A 23,472-nucleotide genomic window follows, 5' to 3' on the forward strand; every position below is an offset into this window, starting at 1 on the left:
ATAAGTGAAAGAAGAGTCACATATCTCTCACTTTAAATCAAAAGCTAGAACTGATTAAGCTTAAGGAGGATGGAATGCCAAAAGCCAGGAGCAGCCAACACCTAGGCCTCTTCTGCCAAAGTCAGCCAAGTTGTGAATGCAAAGGAAAAGTTCTTGAAGGAGATTTAAAGGGCTACTTCAGCAAATAAAAATGGTAAGAAAATGAAACAACTTTGTTACTGATAATGGAGAAACTTTTAGTGGTCTGGATAGAAGTACAAGCCAGCCACAATGTTCCCATAGGCCAAAGTGTAACTCAGATCATGGCCCTTACTCTTCAGTTTTGTGGAGGCTGAGCGGTGAGGAAGCTGCTGAAAAAAAGTTTGAAGCTAGCAGAGGTTGGTGATTTATGAGGTTTTAGGAAAGAAGCCATCTCCATAACTCAAACACACAAGGCAAAGAGGCAAGTGCTAATACAGAAGCTAGGGCAGGTCATCCAGAAGATCTAGCTGTGACAATGAATGAGTGTCTACACTAAACAACAGATCTCCAGTGTAGAAGAAACAGCCTACTTTTGGAGGAAGAGGCCGTCTAGGACTTTAATAGCTACAGAGGAGAAGTCAATGTCTGACTTTAAAGCTTCAAAGGATAGGCTGACTGTCTTGTTAGGGGCTAATCCAGCCGGTGACCTGAAGATGAAGCCAGTGCTCATTTACTATTCTGAAAATCCTAGGGTCCTTAGGAATTATGCTAAATCTCTTCTGCCTGTGCTCTATAAATGGAACAACAAAGGTTGGATGATAGCACATCTGTTGACAATATGGTTGACTGAATATCCTAAACGCACCTGTGTGGCTCAGCTGGTAAAGAATCCACCTGCAATGCGGGAGACCTGGGTTCGATCCCTGGGTTGGGAAGATCCCCTGGAGAGGGGAAGGGTACCCACTCCAGTGTTCTGGCCTGAAAAGTTCCATGGACTGTATAGTCCATGGAGTCGCAAAGAGTCAGACAGGACTGAGAAACTTTTACTTTCTTTTACACTGATACCTAGTGCTCAGAAAAAAAGATGCCTTTGCTCATTAACATTGTATCTAGTCAACCAAGAGCACTAATGGAGATGTACAATTAGATCAGTGTTTTCATGCCTGCTAACACATTTTGAACTGTGGTGTTGGAGAAGACTCTTGAGAGTCCCTTGGACTGCAAGGAGATCCAACCAGTCCATTCTGAAGGAGATCAGCCCTGGGATTTCTTTGGAAGAAATGATGCTAAAGCTGAAACTCCAGTACTTTGGCCACCTCAAGTGAAGAGTTGACTCATTGGAAAAGACTCTGATGCTGGGAGGGATTAGGGGCAGGAGGAGAAGGGGACGACAGAGGATGAGATGGCTGGATGGCATCACCGACTCGATGGACGTGAGTCTGAAGAACTCCGGGAGTTGGTGATGGACAGGGAGGCCTGGTGTGCTGCAATTCACGGGGTCGAAAAGAGTCGGACACGACTGAGAGACCGAACTGAACTGAACTGAATACAACATTCATTCCGCAGCCCATAGATCAAGAAGTAATTTTGACTTTCAAGTTTTATTATTAAAGAAATAATTTTGTAAGGCTACAGCTGCCGTAGATAGTATTCCTCCAATGGATCCATACAAAGCAAACTGAAAACCTTCTGGAAAGGATCTGTGATTCTAGATGCCATTAAGAACATAATTCATGGAAAGAGGTCAAAATATCAACATCAATAGGAATTTGAAAGAAGTTGATTCCAAACTTAGTGGATGACTCTGTGGGTTTCAATATTTCAGTGGAGGAAATAACTGCAGATGTAGCAAAAGAAGTAAAATTAAAAGTGGAGGTGGTAGAATTAAAACTGAATTGCTGCAATCTCATGATAAAAGTTTAACAGATGAAGAATTGCTTCTTAGCGATGAGGAAGGAAAGTAGTTCCCTGAGATAGAATCTACTCTTGGTGAAGGTGCTGTGAAGATTGTTGAAATTACAACAAAGGATTTAGAATATTACATGGGGCTTCCCCATTGGCTCAGCGGTAAAGAATCTGCTTGTGATCCAGTATCCACGGGAGATGCAAGTTCAGTCCCTGGGTCGGGAAGATCCCCTGGAAAAGGGCCTGGCAACCAGTATTCTTGCCTGGAGAATCCCATGGGCAGAGGAGCCAGGCAGTCCACAGTCCATGGGGTCACAAAGAGTCAGACATGACTGAAGCGACTTAGTATGTAGTAGTATAAGCTTAGTTGATAAAGCAACAGCAGGGTTTGGGAGGAATGACTCTAATTCTGAAAGTCCTACTGTAGGTAAAATGCTATCAAACAGCCTTGCATGCTACAGAGAAATTATTCATGAACGGAAGAGTCAGTTGATGTGGCAAACTTTATTGTTGTCTAATTTTAAGAAATTGCCACAGCCACCTCAACCCTCAACAACCACCACCCTGATCAGTCAGCAGCCATCAACATCAAGGCAAGACCCTCCACCAGCAAAAAGTTTACACTGTTTGAAGACTTAGGTGATGGTTAGCAATTTTTAGTAATGTGGTATTTTTAAAAAATTAAGATATGTACATTTTTTTAGACATAATGCTATTGCATACTTAATAGACCACAGTATGAGAAATATAATTTTTATATGCACTGGGAGAATGAAGAATTCATGTGACTTGCTTTATTTTGATATTTGTTTATTGTGGTAGCCTGGAACCAAACCCACAATAATGCTGATCTGGGTCTGTGTCGTTTGCCTCATGGTACTGCTCTAGTGAGATCTATCTCACGCTTCCACCACTGCAGCCACCAGCCCACCACTGAGAACCCTAGGGATGAAAGAACCTTGGAAATCTAGTTCTCTTACCATCACTCACATGACAAATGATATTCACACTCACAACATACATCATGAAGATAGCTCAAGTTATTGTGAATCTCAAGAGGCTTAGCATTCTCACACTCGGATCACATATATCGAAATACACATACTCAACAGTAATGTTATTTTCAGAATGAACTTGAATCCAACTTAATATATCTTTAGAAAGCAAAGGATTCTCAATCCTGGTTAGAGCTAACAATTTAACTCTTGTTAGTTGCACATGGTTTTCCACAGAGCTGTGACATTTGTGAATTATTTATCTGTTTCCATGTGTGAATTGAGTATCTGTGGTATGTCAAGAACTGTTCTAGTTGGTAGCAGAGCTGAATCCAGAATTCTTAAACAATGTAGTATGTTTTCTTACTGTACTATAAAATAGTTTGCTGCATTTACACTCAAAAGTGGGATGGAAATTAAAACCCTAAAATCTAGGGCAAACTCAAAGCTCAGATAAAAGAAAGTATTTTCATCATGTTGGTCCTATGCATTCTTAGTTTTAGTCTCTTCTTTGAGAGCCAGGGATTTCTGCCTTAGTGACAGCATGGAGTGATTAGGGAAAGAATGAGCTTTACTTTTCAAATTGTCACCAATATCTGGGCCTCCATTTTATAGTCATGGAACATTAAAGTTGAAAGGAATCTGAAGATACCAAACTTTTCTAACTTCTTTACTTCACATATAAAGAAACTGAGGCACAGAAGGAGGATTTCGTTTTTGTTTTTCATAATTATTAAGTTTTCTAAAGAAACAGGTAAAATCTAACCTTTTTTTAAATATTGGAGATATCAAGTAAGATTAAGGGCAGACAAGAGGAGAAGAGAAGAAAGAAATGAAATGCATTTGTCAGAACAAGCATACCTATGCCAGGCTTTGTACTAGATATTTCATATGTTTAGGTTAGTTTAGGTTACAAATAGGGCTTCCCAGGTGGCTCAGTGGTAAAGAATCTGCCTGCCAAGCAGGAGACACGGTTTGATCCCTGGGTCAGAAAGATCCCCTGGAGAAGGAAATGGCAACCCACTCCAGTACTCTTGCTGGGATAATCCCATGGACAGAGGAGCCTGGCGGGCTGCAGTCCACGGGGTGCAAAAGTGTTGGACACAACTTAGTGACTAAACGCAACAGGTTACAAATAACATAAAACCTGATTTGGATGTCTCAACACCCCTCCCTGCCAGAAAAAAGAGGAGGAAGAATTTATTGGTATTGTTCTTGAAAATTCGAAGAGTAACGCTTCAGGCATGTCCAGATTGATCCATGAATATCATGAAGACTTAGTTTCTGTCCATTTCTTGACTCTGCCTTTTGCTGCATTGGATTTATTGGTAGTACCAATCATTTCAGTGCCAAGTTTTACAAAGAAAGAACCTATTTCCCCATAAGCTTAACGCTAGTCTAGGGATTGAATCTCATTGACCTGATCGGCCTGCCTTGAGTTAATGCATTGCTAAACAAATCACTTAGTTAGGAAAGGACTAATTGATCAGTTACTTGGGTCACCTTAATCAGGGGTGAAAGTAGTGGGGAGGGTTGATCCCCTAAAACAAAATTTAGCTACTGTTGCCAGTGGACGCTGAACGGGTAATGTCTGCTACGCAGATACTCACTCATATGACCTTTGTAACTAGCTTGGAGGTCAGTATACTATAGATTGCCTTTTCTCTAAGGGGTACTGGGTTGTTTGAATCTATTAAGTAGATCACTAGGCAGAAGATCTTCACCACTTGTGAACTGGTTTGAGTCTTCAAAACCAATTCAGTAGGAAAAGAAATACTAAAATGAATATCTGTAGGCAATGTATTTTTTTTCTGCCTGTAGTTAACTGTCCATCCCCCCAGGCCCAGCCCAGCCTGTCATCCCTCATCCTTTCCACCTCTCACCTTGTTTATTCTGAAACCTTATCCACTTCGAGGATTTGGTGCAACACCTTGATGCTTATACTACTCCATTCTCAGGACTCGAGGATGCGCCTCTAATCAGCAGAAAATTATCCCCAGTAGTTCAACCCTGTCCCTGTCCCCACCCTCCTGACCCCATCCCACAGCCTCTGGCATTCAGTCCTCATAGGTATTGAGGAAATAGACAACATGTTTATTATTCAAGTAGTTTGGATTACTGGTGAATGTTATCATTTACTGCTCAACTGGCTGCAGATGGCAAACACACTTTCTGTGAACAGTTTTCCATTGTTTACTGGTAGATTATTTCCTGCATTTGTATACATTTATTTATACTGGCGCTATGGGGAAGAATCTTCTGAAATTGGAAGTATGAACTTTTGGGTAATGCTCATGTTATTTTCAATTCGTCGTGTGGGATTTTACACACTTGCTTATATTTAACTAAATGCCTATCAGAATGGTATCATATACAAAATTGTTTAGAGGATGTCCCTGTGTCTTTTTAAACATAAGAAATCCAAACATATGTAGCCTGGGATAACAAGGATTGCAAAGATACATGTGTAGTCATTTTAAAACTTTCCTTCCTAGTTTCTATTTAAAGTGGCAAATGCATACATTCCTAGATATATTAGTAGTCACAGGCCTTATAATAGGCAAGTCAAAGACTGAAAGAAGAGAAGAAACTAATAAGTCTTTTAGTTTTTTTTTTTTTTTTAAGCTAGTACTTCCAATTCAATAATGGAGAGTCCCTCCTACAGATATAGTTGGAGGCAATGAGATTGCCCAGGACATGAGTAGGGCTCTTGTAAGTGAATTTTGGCTTCTGTAACATACACACACACACACACACACACACACACACACATATACATATACATCCAGTCCCATCATTTCATGGCAAATAGATGGGGAAAAAACGGAAAACAGTGACAGACTTTATTTTCTTGGGCTCAAAAATCACTGCAGACAGGGACTGCAGCCATGAAATTAAAATGTACTTGCTGCTTGGAAGGAAAGCTATGACAAACCTAGACAGCCTATTAAGAAGCAGAGATATTACTTTTCCAACAGAGGTCCGTATAGTCATGCTGTGGTTTTTCCAGTAGTCATGTGTGGAGGTCACAAGGCTTAACTGTGCAAAATTGATGCTTTTGAACTGTGGTGTTGGAGAAGACTCTTGGGAGTCCCTTGGATAGCCAGGAGATCAAACCAGTCAATCCTAAAGGAAATCAACCCTGAATATTCACTGAAAGGACTGATGCTGAAGTTGAAGCTCCAATACTTTGGCCACCTGATGAGAAGAACCAACTCTTTGGAAAAGACCCTGATGTTGGGAAAGATTGAAGGCAGGAGAAGGGGTTAACAGAGGATGAGGTGGTTGGATGGCATCGCCGACTCAATGGACCTGAGTTTGAGCAAGCTCCGGGAGGTGGTGAAGGGCAGGGAAACCTGGTATGCTGCAGTCGATGGGGTTGCAAAGAGTCGGACACAACTGAAAGACTGAACTGTAACTGTTTGTATGTATGCATGCTAAGTCGCTTCAGTCATGTCTGAAGTCCACTAGGTTCCTCTGCCCATGGGGATTCTCCAGGCAAGAATACTGGAGTGGGTTGCCATTTCCTCCTCCAGAGGATCTTCCCAACCCAGGGATCAAACCTGCATCTCTTGCATCTCCTGCACTGGCAGGTGGGTTCTTTACCACTGGACCACCTGGAGGCCCATATAGATACTGGTGGCAAAGAAGCTGCCTGCCAATGCAGGAGATGCAAGAGACACAGGTTCGAGACCTAGGTCAGGAAGATCCCCTGCAGGAAGAAATGGCAACCCACTCCAGTATTCCTGCCTGGAGAATCCCCATGGACAGAGGAGCCTGGCAAACTACAGTCCATGGGGTCACAAAGAGTTGGACACGACTGAGTGACTGAACACAGCACAACTTATATGTAAGAATTGTTTGAGATGCTTATTAAAAAGCAAATAAACCCTGCAGGTGGTCCCTCTGAATAGTGAGGTCTAGTTCCTGATTCTGAGCCAGCAGCAAGCAAACACACTGCTGAAGAAGTGGAATGCCAAGTTGCAGAGGGTCAGATGCAGTTTGTGTTGGCTTTGCTAGGAAAATGAGGAAGGAGAGAGAGACAACAGGTGCACCTGTATCTCCCTCTCTGTCTCCCTTTCCCCTCCCCACTCTTCTTCCTTCCTTTTACCCTATGCTTTCATCATCAAGAGTGAGTTACTTTTTTGTTGTTGGACTTACTAACGTGATTGGCTTACTCCTTGTTACATTTGCTGCTGGGCTCCAGAGCCATACAAAAGAGCCAAATTGTAGTAAGAGCTCTCATGGCTAGAGGACAAGGATAGTTAAGCCAATTCCACATTGGGAGGGAGAGGGAAACTTACCACCAATGCCACTGACAGAGGGAAGGAGGAAGGAGAACTGACCACCCACCCCTCAAACTGTGTGGCTCTCAACACCTGGTCCCTTTTCTCTCTTCCAAGGAATCTGTTTCCTAAAGTTAATTTTCACACAGTCAAGACCATACCAGTTAGAGATATGGCTCTCTAACTGGTTTGGCCTAGGTGCCATCTCCCCACTAAGATGTAAGCTTCTAAGAGGCCACAATGGTACCAAACTGAACTAAGCACCCACATGCTCATTTGACTGAATCAGTAATTAAAGAAACATATTCATTGATTTTTTTTTTTTTTTGATCCTCTTGGTCTGCAGCTATAGTGTCTGCCACTCCTTAAGTTTCTTTAGTCTAAACTTCCCTGTCAGAGATAGAATCTGAAACTGGCCTTAGGGTAACCCAACTCCTGCCCCTTCTTTGACAGATATGGCTAACAGCAAAGTTTAACAGATGAAAATGGTCTCTGAAATATTTGCCTGTAAATAAGGATGTCTCCAGAGAAAGAAATGGCAACCCACTCCAGTACTCTTGCCTGGAAAATCCCGTGGACGGAGGAGCCTGGTGGGCTGCGGTCTGTGGGCTGCGGTCCATGGGGTCGCTAAGAGTCAGACACAACTGAGCAACTTCACTTTCACTTTTCACTTTCATGCATTGGAGAAGGAAATGGCAACCCACTCCAGTGTTCTTGCCTGGAGAATCCCAGGGACAGAGGAGCCTGGTGGGCTGCCGTCTATGGGGTCGCACAGAGTCGGACACGACTGAAGCGACTTAGCAGCAGCAGCAGCAGCAGCAGCAAGGATGTCTCAGTAAGTCTGAGCTTGCTGTGTGAGTGAAGAGTGTAGTATATTCATGTAATTTTAGAAGAAAGTAGTCAGAAATGGTGACAAATTTGGGTCAGAATTGGGAGGGGAATATTCTAAGTTAAAACTATCCATATATCCAATTTTCTAGGACAATATAAAAACGCATTCTTCCTCCATTGCTCTGTTATATTTGTTGTCCTGTACTAAATATTTACTATATTTTAGGATTTTTTTTCCAGAGAGATCTGTTCTGATTCACTGGCTATTATAGTCAACCAGTAGCAGGCTGATTTGATTGCTGTGTCTTTATGATACATTTAAATGTATGGTAAAGTAAGTCTCCATTCAATGATTTTTTTTTTCAAAAACATGTTTTAATATTCTCATTCCCTTATTTATTCTTTAGGATTATTTTAAATTCAAAAAGAACTTGTAGAATTAATTTACAATTTTGTTTCTTTACTAGTTACTGTTGGTATGTAAGGAAATCAATTTAATATCAAAAATTTTTTAATTAATTTGATGAATTTTATGTTGACTTACTATTTTAAAACCTGATTTTTTCCTTCTTCACTAATGTTTATAAATCTTATTTTTATTTTTTATCTTAGTGCATTACACTAGTAATGTTAAATAGCATTGGTATTACTAAGTATCCTTGGTGTGTGCTAATTTTACCATGAAAATCTGTATTATTTCATAGTAAAGTATGATGTAGACCAACAGCTTAAGAAAGCTATTCTATCTCATTTTGAAAGAGTCAATTTTTTCATGTTGTATATCTTTTCCATGGTTTGATATTAAAATGTTACTGGATGCCTTTTAAATACATATTGAGATTATCATGTTTCTTTTCATTGTCCCTGTTTATATGAAAGAACATACCTGTTAACACTCGTAGAAGAATGATCTATAGTTTGGTGTATGTTTATATATGTCGATGTGATGTATGTATCTGTAGTCAACATTATACTAGCTTGACAATTTTAAACTACTCACAAGTAAAACAGTTAGGTCCTGAAGTATTTTGTTGTTGTTGTTTTGAATATTTATTGATTGTGTTTTCAATTTCTTTTATACATTTTAGTTTATACTGATTTATTTTATAACGAGTTAATTTCAGTAACTTTTTTCCCAAGAAAAATTAGCCTGTTTCTTTTAGATTTGAAAGTTTTTTTTAACATGGATGGGTATACTTTTATGGCTTTAAAGAACTTATTTGCTGTTTCCTATCTGGTAGAGGAAGACACTGGGAATGCTTGCCTATTTTTGAGTGGAGTGGAAAAAACAAAAAAAGAAATAGAATATCTCCTCTGAGATGCCAAGCCACATATCCACCCTCAGGCAGATCTGGTGCCAGAATTCATTCTGCTAGTATGTTCTAAAAACCCAGTTAAAGTAGCCATATGCAGTATTGCCTCCAAGGTACCTGGCAGAAATGAAAGTAAATCTCTAAAGGAATAATCTTTAAACTTAGGCCTTAAAGAATTTCTAACCCCAACCCTAATGTATTTGATTTTAAGCTACAAATGCTGCTGCTGAGTCACTTCAGTTGTGTCCGACTCTTTGCATCCCTGTGGAAGCCTGCCAGGCTCCTCTGTCCATGGAATTCTCCAGGCAAGAATACTGGAGTGAGCTGCTATGCCCTCCTCCAGGGGATCTTCCCAACCCAGGGATTGAACCCACATCTCTTAGGTCTCCTGCACTGGCAGGCAGGTTCTTTACCACTATAAGCCCTAAGCTACATATAGTTAGATATTATTTTCTGGATGCGATACGACAACCTTTGTCTTTAACTAAACAGTATTTAGCCTGCTATTATCTGTTATTATGACTGATATGGCCATGGATCTGAGGTGGCAAAAATATTTATTTCAGCACAAATTTCGGTGTCTGTTGGGGGAATGGTGACTTCTGTAGCTTTTAATTGCAGGTATTTCATTTGCTGCGCTTAGTTGCTCAGTCGTGTCTGACTCTTTGCAGCTCCGTGGACTGTAAACTGCCAGGCTTCTCTCTCCATGGGGGTTGTCCAGGCAAGAATACTACAGTGGGTTACTATGTCCTCCTCCAGGGGTTCTTTCCAATCCAGGGATCAAACCCAGGTCTCCAACATTGCAGGTGGATTCTTTACCATCTAAGCCACCAGGAAAGCCTAAGAATACTAGAGTGGGTAGCCTATCCCTTCTCCAGGGGAGCTTCGTGACCCAGGAATTGAACCTGCATTGCAGGTGGAATGTATACTATCTGAGAGGCTTGTCAATCTCAATGTTATATTAATAGTATGTGATGATGCTGCTGTTCTTACTAATATCAGCTTTTAGTGTCTCGACTCCCCACCCAAAAATGTAAACTAAAAGAAATGTAGTGTCCACTTCACACTCATTAGGATGACTATTTAAAAAAAAAATAAAATGCCAAGTGTTTGGCAAGGATGTGGAGAAATTAGAACCTTTGTGCATTGCTGGTAGGAATGAAAAAATGGTGCAGCCACTATGGAAAATGATCTGGTGATTGAGCAATAACTTAAACATACAATTATCACATGAATCAGCATTTTCACTTCTGGGTGTATCCCCAAGAAGAAGTGAGAGCAGAGACTTAAACAGGTAAATTGTACACCCACGTTCCTAGCAGCATTACAATATCCAAAAGGTGAAAGAATCAACAAATCTGGTATATACACACAATAGAATATTATGTGGGTTTAAAAAAGAAGAAAATTCTGACACCTGTTGCAACGTGGATGAAGCTTGAAGACATCATGTTAAGTGAAATAAGCCTTTTACAAAAGGACACATCGTATAATTCCACTTATGTGAAGTACCTAGAGTGGTCAAATTCATAGGAAGAGAAATAGAATGGTGGTTGGACTTCCCCAATAGCCCAGTTGGTAAAGAATCTGCCTGTGATGCAGGAGACCCTGGTTTGATTCCTGGGTTGGGAAGATCCACTGGAGAAGGATAGACTACTCACTCCAGTATTCTTGGGCTTGCCTTGTGGCTCAGCTGGTAAAGAATCTACCTGCAATGTGGGAGACCTGGGTTCAATCCCTGGGTTGGGAAGATCCCCTGAGAAGGAAAAGGCTACCCACTCCTGTATTCAAACTTGGAGAATTCCATGAACTGTATAGTCCATGGGGTAACGACTAAGCGACTTTCACTTGGCAGGGGCTGGGGCAAGTGGGAAGTGGGGAGTCAGGAATTAGTGTCTCCATGCCTATGGGGTTTCAATTTGGGAAGATAAAAAAGTTCTAGTGATCAATGGTGGTCATGTTTACAGAACAGTGTAAATATACTTAATGCCAGAGAACTATATACACTTAAGACAGGCTTAAAAGGTAAAATTTTTATTATATACATTTTACCACAATAAAACAAAGCCAAAAAACTGCTGTGCCTATACGCAGGAATAATCCACCACTGTTCCTAGGGTTTTAATATAAGAATTAGTCAGTACTTTGAGAGAAGTCAACTCTGTTATCCTTTCTAAAGCTGTTCTTACCACAACTCAGAGGTCAAAACAAAAATATTTTCTAGGGGTGCCTTATGTTTGTATAGCACTTTGTATTTGAAGAAGACTTTTATGTATCCAAACCCATTTAATCCTCATGACAGCCTTATAAGGTAAGTAGTATTACTCCCTTCTAATTGATGGAAGAAAGTGGAGCCTAAGAGATTAAGTTGTCCAAGACCACCAGGCTATTAAAGATGCAAGGGTTCAAATAGTTATCTTCTGACTGAAGTCACTGATCTCCCAACATACAGAAATAGTTGTCAACTTACTATGAACTTTACATTTAAAATGCCAAAAGCAAAGTGGTATGCTTGTTAAACTAAATAAAGAAAAGAAAAAGAAAGATAACATCATTACCTTCTCAGTGACCACGGAATCATGATTACACTGAATTTACGCTCTGAATCCTATTAACATATTTGTGGTTTTTTTATGATACTGGAGTTCCAGGCCTTGGTCACGTTTAAACTCTGGTTGGCTGTTTGTATTTTTGCACTTTAGCTTCTGAAAATACCCTTGAATTTAGGGAACGAGGGCCTCTTCCTTAAAAGTCATTGTCTGAGGTTGCAGGTATTCAAATTTTAATTGAAATTCTGAAAAATTTTTGTCTGATTCCAATAAAAACAAGTAGTCAGGTTGTTCTCTCATTGTTATGCAAAAACGGTTTCATTTTTAGTCTTAAATTTCCTTTTTTATTGCTCTGCTTGGAGTGGATGGCTAATGTAAATGGGAGAAACCTGGCAATGCGCCATCACTACTCTTAACAATTTTATGAGCTCCCCGCTAGAACAAATGTCTGGGTCAGTGCAACCTCACGCACACAGCTCAAGTTCTTCTCCCTTTGAAGCCTGCCATAGATAAGTCAACTCAGAACCTCAACTCTCTTGCTTCCGAATGCTGACCCAGTAGCCTTCTCTGTCTCTAGGAAGATTTGGTACCTCACGGAAGGCGGGTGTCATTGCCAGTCCCTTCTGTGTATAAGCCTTCCTGAATATATTAAACTGAAACATAGGTAACACCCCCTGAGACAATATGCAATAGGTTTCTCACTGTTGGTTGTATCTAGTGAAAGGATTTTGAGATTTTACACTCCTGTGTGGTATCAGTAAAGCTGACCCCAAGAGGTGAAGCATTGCATGTTCAAAGAGAGGGTCCCCCTCTATCCTCTTTCAAGTTGTTCCAGCCGCTGTGAGGTGAAACTGGACAATCTTCTTACCATTCATTGCACTTACAGCACAGATTCTGAAGTCAGCTCTCCCAGTCTGGTATATCTTGAAATGTGTGGAAGCATGCCACTTTATAGCGCTCACAGCATTTTGGGTCTCTCTTCCATTTTTCTGTAAAAGTCGTAAGCCAGAGTGTAATGGGGAAATGAAGTACTTTAACAACAACCGCAGAAGAATAGCTCACATCTTCATCTGAGCAACATCAGGCAAACTTCCCCCTTGGAAGTATCTAACTAATTACTTTTATTTCCATAACTTACATATTTAAGAACCTCTTCTGTACCAGAAACAGTGCTAAACACTTCACACACATTATGTCTTTTAATCCAGACCACAGAGCAGCACAGTAGATACTAACTTATTCTCATTCTACACAGAGACACACAAAGTAAAGAGGCTGAGTGCATACAAAGTAAGAAATTGTCTTGTGTAAAGCAAGAAATGTGTCTTTGTGTAAAATTACTTTTTTTGAGAAATATTTTATAAACCTATCTCAAAGAGATTGTTATCTTTTATAACAACTCTAAAAGGAGCTTTATACTCCCAATTGAAAGACTTTTCAGAATCAGTCTTCCCAACCCCCATCAATAACTTATACATTTTAGTATTTTCTTCTTTCAGCAGGGGGTGGCACCAACTTTCATATTATTATTTCATGTGTTTCATATCTATTTTGTTTTCTCTCAGCTTTTCTCTTCTGCATGATTTAAACAAATAATAAAAGCAGGAAATCCTGGTTAACATTCCTTCCAAGGTTGTATTCTCTGATGCCTCAGCCACTTTGTTTTCAGTGTCAAACTCTTCGATTTCCTGTATTCTACCAAAGAGTGAAAGATGTGAAGCACTTACTGTTTGTCATTGTGAAAATATAGCAAAAAAAAAAAAATTTCAGTGGTAGACAAAAATGAGAAGTAGCTCTATGTTATGAATAAAGCAGACATTATTTTTAATGCTGCCTAAAAGATGAAGACCATTATGAAGTCAAGCTTGTATGTAGAAAGAAGCTTAGATTTTTTAAAGACATTTTATTCTGGTATTTATATAATTTCAACAAGGCATTTTGCAATCCATTTAACATAAAATTAAGAAGATGAACATCTACTTTGCTCTCAGAATTTAAAGTGAATAAAAGTTATGTATGGCCTTCCCTGGTGCCTCAGGTCAATCAGGAAGATCCCCTGGAGAAGGGAATGGCAACAACCCACTCCAGTATTCTTGCCTGGGAAATCCCCTGGACAGAGAAGCTTGGTGGGCTACTGTCCAAGGGATTGCAAAGAGTCAGACACAACTGAGCAACTACCACTTTTTCAGACTCTATATAAGAAATGGTTCTGGGCTTCGCTGGTGGCTCAGTGGTAAATAACCCACCTGCTACTGCAGAAGACGCGGGTTCCATTCCTGATCTGGGTTGATCCCACACTCAGCGGAGCAACTAAGTCCGTGCCTGTGCTCTGTAGCACAGGAGCTGCAGCTACTGAAGTCCACGTACCCTAGACCTCAGTGCTCTGCAACAGGAGAAGCTGCTGCAATAGGAAGCCCGCACGCCGTAACTAGAGGGTAGTCCCAGCCCAAGGCACTAGAGGAAAACCTGTGCGGCAGCAAAGACCCAGCACAGCCAATAAATAAATAAGTAAAATTTTTAAAAAAAGAAAAAAGAAATGGTTCTTGCCCTGATGAGCTTGTGTTAGTGGATGAGAAAGATACAAGTAAATTTAATTACACCCAAGGAAGTGTGTATTAGGTCCTTTTGCTTTCCTTCAGGTTCTTTAACAAGACCTGAAAATTTATTCTCTAAAATACGTCTTGAAACCAACACAGCATTGTGAAGCAATTATCCTCCAATTAAAAAAAATAAATAAAATATGCCTTGAATCTGTCCTTCTCTTCAGTAAAACGTGATTTGGAGTTTCAGAACTAGCCTAATTTTATGCTTCAAAGTTTAGATTCTGTTTTCCTTTCATTTATTGTCTGATTATTGTGATCAATTCTAAATCTGGACTGAAAGGCTGAGAGACACTTCCATATTACTCACTTCAAGATACATCTTTATGTTCCTCTTCTACTAGAGTCATCAGAAATCGGACCTTCCCTTGTGATTCACACCACTGTCCCATTTGGAGTTACACATTTGGAACACAGCACTGAGGATGTGCAGGAGTTAATCTTCAAGCAGCTGGAAAACATTGTGCCTGGTTTGCCTCAGCCAGTAGCTACCAAATGCCAGAAATGGAGACATTCACAGGTAATCAGAGAACCCAGCGGTATGAGCACAGTTTTCTTAATCAGATCTGACTTTACTTTTTCTCATATTTTGCCACTCTCTAGTACTCTTGCCTGGACAATCCCATGGATGGAGGAGCCTGGTAGGCTGCAGTCCATGGGGTCATGAAGAGTGGGACACGATTGAGCGACTTCACTTTCACTTTTCACTTTCATGCATTGGAGAAGGAAATGGCAATGCACTCCAGCGTTCTTGCCTGGAGAATCCCAGGGACGGGGAAGCCTGGTGGGCTGCCATCTATGGGGTCGCACAGAGTCGGACACGACTGAAGCAGCAGCAGCAGCAGTGAAAGAAATTAACATGTGATCTTGGGAGCAAATATGCATTTTCCTAATAGAGAAGTTTACATGCAAGTTTTTATTATCCTGTTATTTCTCAATAAGAGATACATATAATTTTCCCCAATGTTATGTTCAAATTCTAGCATCTAGACTTATGTAACCTGAAAATCTGGGGTTTCTTATGCAGGCAAGGCAGGTTATATATCAAAATGCAGCTGTTTCTCTGAGGTTTTTCTAAATCAGTACTGTGGTTATATAGAAACCACTATAACCTCCCAAATTTTTTGCAATATGTCAAATTAACCTTGTAAGTATATTTTGCTACCACAATTTTCATTTTTATTAAGTTCCCACTTTGGTTTTGACTGCTGCCAGTAGAGCTGTTTGGGAGAGAGAAATGAATACCTGAACAGATCAGGTATGAATGATGAATGAAAAATGAATAGATCAGCTAGTTGAGCTGTTTTTTCAGGATTAGATAAACCTGCTGATTGGTCTACTAGTTCAAACTTTAAAAACTCTTTATACTAAGTAACTGCTGACTTTTCTGAAAATCCTCTGTATATTCCAACACAAGTTTCTGAGTATTCATAGAAAAAGTATTGATCTGTAAACTCAGTTGTGAAGTCGTTTGAGGACAGTGGAGCAGAAGGAAAAGGAAGCAGTGACTTGCCTATTTTTTCCTAAGATTTCTTAGCACATTGATTACCTGATTTATCAGCACTATTTGTTACTAGAGCTGTGAACCCTTTAGAAAAACTGGTTGGGAGAAATCGCAACAGATTTTGTATATTTTAAAGGACTTTCCGAAATCAGAGGAAATGGTAAATTACTTCCTAAAATATTGCAGCAGTTCTATGTGTTTACCCATATCGTCTCAAGTTAAATTATACAGTGAAACTTTCAGGAAAATATTTACTTAAACACATCATGGTCACTTTAGAAGACTTCTTCCTTTTAAAACAACTTTTTCAAATCTCAATAGCCAATGTCTTTAAATGATATTTAACTTAATCTTAGGTTGGTCTGAAAAAGAAAACACGGAAATAATCTTGTTGATATAATTTGAAGCTAGATATTTTACATAGCAAGTGAAGTGAAGTGAAGTTGCTCAGTACTGTCCGACTCTTTGCAACACCATGGACTATACAGTCCATGGAATTCTCCAGGTCAGGATACTGGAGTGGGTAGCCTTTCCCTTCTACAGGGGATCTTCCCAACCGAGGGATCAAACCCAGGTCTCCTGCACTGCAGGTGGATTCTTTATCAGCTGAGCCACAAGAGGGGAGCCTTACTTCCGCCTGTCATAACCTTCCTTCCCCCAGAATTCTTTGGTAGATTCCTTTATGAGGCAGTATTGCTTGCCCCTCTAATAAAACCTCTGGGGAGAGCACCAGCCCTTTAAGGCTCAAGCTACTTTCTAGAAGTGACTGCTTTCTGAAAGAGATAAGGGAGTATTTTGTGTAGAGTCCATTTTATGTTTCCTTGATGTGGCTTTCCAGGCCTTCTGCTGCCTCTAATGTCTTATATCCACAGTGGCAGGGGGCAGGGGAGGGGGGTGGGGTGGCGTGGGGCAGGGCAGTGAAAGATGGTTGTTCATTTATTCATTTGTTTACTCATTTATTCCATGAGCATATAACAAATGCCTACTGCTGCTGCTGCTAAGTCGCTTCAGTTGTGTCCGACTCTGTGTGACCCCATAGACAGCAGCCCACTAGGCTCCTCTGTCCCTGGGATTCTCCAGGCAAGAATACTGGAGTGGGTTGCCATTTCCTTCTCTAATGCATGAAAGTGAAAAGTAAAAGTGAAGTCTCTTAGTCATGCCTGACTCTTAGCGACCCCATGGACTGCAGCCTACCAGGCTCCTCTGTCCATGGGATTTTCCAGGCAAGAGTACTGGAGTGGGGTGCCATTGCCTAGGTCACATCTAATACTCTGTCCATGGAATCCTAGAGACTAATCTTTGCTGAAAGCCTTCTCCTAAGACACTAAATCAAATTTTTTGCCTTAAGTAGGACAGCACTGCTTTCGGGCGGGTGCTGCTATTAAGGAAGGAGGCAGATGAAGAAAGAAGGTGTGTTGGAAAGACTTGCAGGGCTGCTCTGTGCCTCCCATTTGGGGTTTGAATAAAACACATGAGTAGGTGGTTCAGACAAACACAGCAAAGCAGTGGCAGATTTTTCGCGATTCTCAGTTCCTCCCCTTTGCAGCTATTTGCCTTACATCATTTAAATGTGTACCCAGTTAATATACATTGATGCCTAAGCTGTGATACATTGAATTAAGATTTCTGTAACAAGGATGATATATTAATCCTCTCAGCAGAAGAGTAATAACTGAAAACAACTTCCATGTACATTGACAGGGGACACTTAATCAGTCTGATAACCCTAATCCTCTCACCACTGTTATTCACTGTGCTTGCCTTTGTTTCAGAGTCTATCATGATGCCTTTTCCAAACTACTCTAGTTTTATACATTTACTATAAAAGTATGATTTGCTTGTGAGTTTAACTCTAACTTTCCCCCCTATTTCTGTAGTTTCTGAATATTTCAGTGCCTTTTTTGTCATGTCTCACGTTCATGGATTACTCTTTTGTAAAAAAATAAAATAAAATAATCACTGAATGCATTTCAAACACCATGGACATCAAGAGAGGAATTTAGGGGTAGGGAAAAAGGAGAGTCAGGTGGTAAATGAATGCTTTGGCAAAAATAAATGGATTTGGACTAGCCTATTAAACTCTTGCTGTAAAATTAGAATTGTTCTCTTCTGTAGTTCCATTTCTTCACTTGGTCTTTTGCCCTGAGTCTGTACTTTCTCTCTGCTCAGTGTGAGCCCTTTTATATTCTTTAAGAAGAATCATGAACTCTTTAAGAACCTCATCAAAGCCATGAATATGAAGATGCACAGCCTTTCAAAATACACATGCACACATAAACACAAAGTTGCGTCTAATTATGAAGATTTACAAGCAACCTAAAATGCCTCCCACAAATCCAGCATTAAGAACACCTGCTCTAAATGTTATTCTCCTATAACCCAAATAAATCAAGAATCCCTCATAGCCCAGTCTTGTGTTCTAGTCAAAGAAACAAAATTCAGCAACCTAAAGGAATGTAAAATAATTATCATCTTTACTAGTGTCTTTTATAGATCTTTAAAGATACCCAAAATTCATTATCCTTAGCAGCACTTTTTGAAGTTTCTTTTCTCATTCCTTGTGTATGCCACTTCTACAAGCTCCTTCAAAACTTTTTGCACCTTAACTCTAGTTTTCCACAGAGTTTTCCAATTATCAGCCATGTGGGCTTTTCTTTTTTCTTTCCTTTCTTCAGCCTTCCACTCACATCCCTCATTTTTGACTCCATGTTTTCCCCCCTCCTAGACAGGAAAATCTAAGAACTTGTCAGTGCAAATTCCCCATTTTGGCTTCCTCAGGCCTTCCCCAGTTGCTTACCTTGGTTGGCATAGTACTGCCCAGGAGTTGGAAGGAATAAAAGAGGGCATAGGTGACAATTTAAGGCCAGAATTTTTCTTAAGAGGTTTGCGTTTGGTGGGACAGGGTGGTGGGGTGTGTATACACAGCAGAGCCTGAAATCACCTACATATTTACATTATTCCATTATGAGATTAATTTCTGACCAGTAGCTGTGTCTTATTTCAGTGTTGGAAGGTCAGGTAGTAATTGATAGTTCCATTTTTTTTTTTTCTCTCTTACACAGTTTCTGTCATATCTGCCTCCCTGCCTTCTCTTTGGTAGGGTGAAACTGAAAAGCAGTGACTGATTGATTGTATGAATATACCAAGACTATAAATTCAAACGAGTGTCCCTTTCAACATAGTCAGTCACCCTAATAAGCCATACCCTTATTGCAGCCAGATTGGGCATCTCCTTAAAATCCTGACACTTATTCTTCAGCATGTACTCAGTTCAATCAGGTCTTTGAAAGGTGAGCTTGAATTTAATGTTTCAGAAACAACTCAAGTCATTTGGACATATATCTTTTTAGTAAAGTAGATGGGCAATCTTGACAATTTTCTTTAATGTTTTTATATAACTAAAGAGATATAACTGCTTGCATTTATTTGTGTTAATGTGTCCAGTAAGCTGATTCTAAAAGCTCCTACCCTAAAAGATGTTGGCCAGTGTATCACTACAGATTTAATCATATGGCCTTCTAGGATAAGTGCTTTGAAAGACAAAAGTCAGTTGTATTTATCAGTTAAAGTACATTAGGTGTGTTGTTGGATAATTTATTTAATGTGGGGTGATTATGACTTTGGGCTTTGGAGGCAGACTTCAGTTCAAACTTCAGCTGTCCCTGTGGCTTTGAGTAAGCTAAACTATAACTCCAAGCCCATCTGTAAATGGTACAACCGAACCTCCCTCGTAGGAAGAGAATGACCCCTCATAGTGGTCAGAATGAAAGGAGAGAACACAGTAGAAAACATTTACTGTAACACTAGTACAAGGCAAGTTCTCCATCATTGCTAAATAAGAATAGCAAAAGGAAGAGGAAGAGAGGAGGTGGGTGAAGGGGATTCTATGGTATTTCTTAGTAGATGAGCTCTGTGTGTCCCTTGCTCTTTTCTGGTACCTGTCTTCATGCATGCTGCTGCACTTCTTGTTTTTTCTTACTCTCTTGTCTTTTCAGAGTCTCTGTCTTTTCTCTTCTCTTTTTCACACACACACATATTTCTGGACAAGGATATTTCAGGGCTGACTCAACTCCAGGGGCTATGATGCTAAGACATACCGTAGGGACTATTAACATCAGAACAAGGTGATATAAAAGTGATGGATCCCTGTGGACACAAGGAACTCTTGTCAGTTTTTTTCAGCTTATAGGTTTTTCAGTTTTGTGCCATTCATTCCTAAACTAACTTACACATTGTCCAGTGTCTGGTAATTTAACACAATTTATACCATGAGTTAAATTTTCCTGGCATGAAATTATGGCCTCAAGAGTACTCTTGCTTCTGTGCATAAGTTTATGGTAAGCCATGGAGAGCTGAAACAGGACCTTTGGGATTGGTAGGCTATGGCATGATCCAGTCTGCCAAGAGCAGGAAATCTAACAGGTGTCAGTCCTAATTATTCCACTGAGTAATCTCTGACCTCTTTCTCACTGGTACAGAACTAACCCATTGCTTCACTTTATTACGAGGTAGCTACGAATGTATGAGATCATCAGCTGACAAATTCTGATCCTTGAATTAGGGATGTTCAGTCACAGTTTAATTGGCATTTATATGGGCAGATATTTCCCCTTTTCATAAAATCTCACATTATATGAGCTATTAAATGTTTTAACACATGTAAGTTTAATTAAATCACTTTTTTCAAATGCTCATGGCAGGAACTTACCCTGCCATGTAGTCAGCATCACACTTTTTCAGAAAAACTAATTATTTTGAACAGCAGTACTTTGTAGGAAACTTTAAAAATGAATCTGTATCATTTTTCTTGGACAAATGCAATATATATTCATCTGCACCCAGTATTACTACTGGAAACTGAATGATGGATGTTATTATATATGGCTCTGTTCCATAAAGGGAAGTCCACTTGGCCTGTGCATAGTAGACCTCAGTATTATTCTCTGAACTAACAAACTGAACTAAAAATTTCAGTTGACAAAAGCTATTTATACCCACATTAGAAATTAGTAATATATATTCAGCTTTTCATTTAGCTGACATTTATTGAGTTTCTTGGGCTTCCCTTGTGGCTCAGCTGGTAAAGAATCTGCCTGCAATGTGAGAAACCTAGGTTCTATCCCTGGGTTGGGAAGATCCCCTGGAGAAAGGAAAGGCTACCCACTCCAGTATTCTGACCTGGCGAATTCCATGGACTATATAGTTCATGGGGTCACAAAGAGTTGGACATGATTGAATGACTTTCAACAATGTCAGCAATTGGTTTCTACTGTATGCCAGACATTATACTGGATTCTATAGACTCAAAGACAGCTCCGTTCATTCAAAGACTTTCCCATATAATCAGCAAGACTGACCAATAAGCAGATAATCATTGTATGGTGCATTTTCTTCTAAGAAAAGGAAAAACAATGTATTGTGTGAACACAGAGCAGATTTGAGGAGAAAATGGTAGTAAATACCTTCTTAGAAGAAAATGTCACCTGAGCTAAATCCTACAAGATGAAGCCAGAGAGGCAAAGGAAATGATATTGGAATGATGTTCTAAAAATGTGTACACTTTCCCAGTTCCAAGACAGTACAGGACACATTCTTGCTTTTTACCTTGATCTTGCCTTAAAGAGATGGGAATACCAGACCACCTGACCTGCCTCTTGAGAAATCTGTATGCAGGTCAGGAAGCAACAGTTAGAACTGGACATGGAACAACAGACTGGTTCCAAATAGGAAAAGGAGTACGTTAAGGCTGTGTATTGTCACCCTGCTTATTTAACTTATATGCAGAGTACATCATGAGAAACGCTGGACTAGATGAAGCACAAGCTGGAATCAAGATTGCTGGGAGAAATATCAATAACCTCAGATATGCAGATGACACCACCCTTATGCCGAAAGTGAAGGACTAAAGAGCCTCTTGATGAAAGTGAAAGAGGAGAGTGAAAAAGTTGGCTTAAAACTCAACATTCAGAAAACGAAGATCATGGCATCTGGTCCCATCACTTCATGGGAAATAGATGGGGAAACAGTGGAAACAGTGCCAGACTTTATTTTGGGGGCTCCAAAATCATTGCAGATGGTGACGGTAGGCATGAAATTAAGACACTTGCTCCTTTGAAGAAAAGTTATGACCAACCCAGACAACATATTAAGCACTTTGCCAACAAAGGTCCATCTAATCAAAGCTATGGTTTTTCCAGTAGTCACGTATGGATGTGAGAGTTTGACTATAAAGAAAGCTGAGCACCAAAGAATTGATGCTTTTGAATTGTGGTGTTGAAGAAGACTCTTGAGAGTCCCTTGGTCTGCAAGGAGATCCAACCAGTCCATCCTAAAGGAGATCAGTCCTGGGTATTCATTGGAAGGACTGATGCTGAAGCTGAAACTCCAATACTTTGGCCACCCATGCGAAGAGCTGACTCATTTGAAAAGACCCTGATGCTGAGAAAGCTTGAGGGCAGGAGGAGAAGGGGACGACAGAGGATGAGATGGTTGGATGGCATCACTGACTCAATGGACATGAGTTGGAGTAAACTCCAGAAGTTGGTGATGGACAGAGAGGCCTGGCATGCTGCAGTCCATGGTATCACGAAGAGTCGTACACGACAGCGACTAAACTGAACTGCCATCAACTGTTATAACATTCATATAAACTATGACAGTCTGCATTATCATTTTATTAGTGTACATGCATAATCATTCTCTCCCTCTCTTTCTCAAATACCATTTATCAATCCCCTACTCTGTGTGTAACTCACTTCATCTCCACCCCATGGAGGTTTTTCAGTTCAGTTCAGTCGCTCAGTTGTGTCCGACTCTTTGCAACCCCATGAATCGCAGCTCGCCAGGCCTCCCTGTCCATCACCAACTTCTGGAGTTCACTCAAACTCACATCCATCGAGTCGGTTATGCCATCCAGCCATCTCATCCTCTGTCGTACCCCTTTCCTCCTGCCCCCAGTCCCTCCCAGCATCAGAGTCTTTACTCCTTCCCAATTGCAAAGGTCAGAAAGTTAAGAAGTTGAGAGCACAGAGCCCTTTATGAGGCTCTTCCACTAGGAAGTGGCAAAAATGAAATTCCAACACAGGTCTACTTAAAAGTTAGTGTTTTTTAGGACAGCCAGAAGAAGCAAGAAGAACCACAGTCTCACAGCAGCTAGAATGAAAACCACATCACGGAAAGGTAATCAGAATGAAAAAGCAGAGAGTCATGTTCCAGATGAAGGGACAAGTAAAAACCCCAGAAAAACAACTAAGTGAAGTGAAGATAGGCAATCTTCCAGAAAAAGAAGAATTCAGAATAGTTATAGTGAAGATGATCCAGAATCTTGGAAGAAGAATGGAAAAGATGCAAGAAATGTTTACCAAAGAAAAACTAAAGAACAAACAAACAGATGAGCAGTGCACTAGAAGGAATCAATAGCAGAATAACTGAGGCAGAAGAGTGGGTGAGTGACCTGGAAGACAGAATGGTGGAGATCACTACTGCAGAACAGAATATAGAAAAACAATGGAAAAAAATGAAGACAGCC

At 40.2% G+C, this 23,472-nt stretch overlaps 1 protein-coding gene across 2 annotated transcripts in view; it reads left to right on the forward strand.

The window, feature by feature from the left end:
* The window catches only part of RNLS (renalase, FAD dependent amine oxidase), a 277,521-nt gene that overhangs the window by 234,214 nt on the left and 19,835 nt on the right, over nt 1-23,472 (forward strand). For both annotated transcript variants that reach the window (XM_027529542.1, XM_027529543.1), the window contains exon 6: nt 14,785-14,960. In XM_027529542.1, coding sequence (XP_027385343.1) covers nt 14,785-14,960 — 176 coding nt within the window. The remainder of the gene's footprint in view (nt 1-14,784; nt 14,961-23,472) is intronic.

The sequence above is a fragment of the Bos indicus x Bos taurus genome, chromosome 26, assembly GCF_003369695.1.
Source record: "Bos indicus x Bos taurus breed Angus x Brahman F1 hybrid chromosome 26, Bos_hybrid_MaternalHap_v2.0, whole genome shotgun sequence".
Lineage (NCBI taxonomy): Eukaryota > Metazoa > Chordata > Mammalia > Artiodactyla > Bovidae > Bos > Bos indicus x Bos taurus.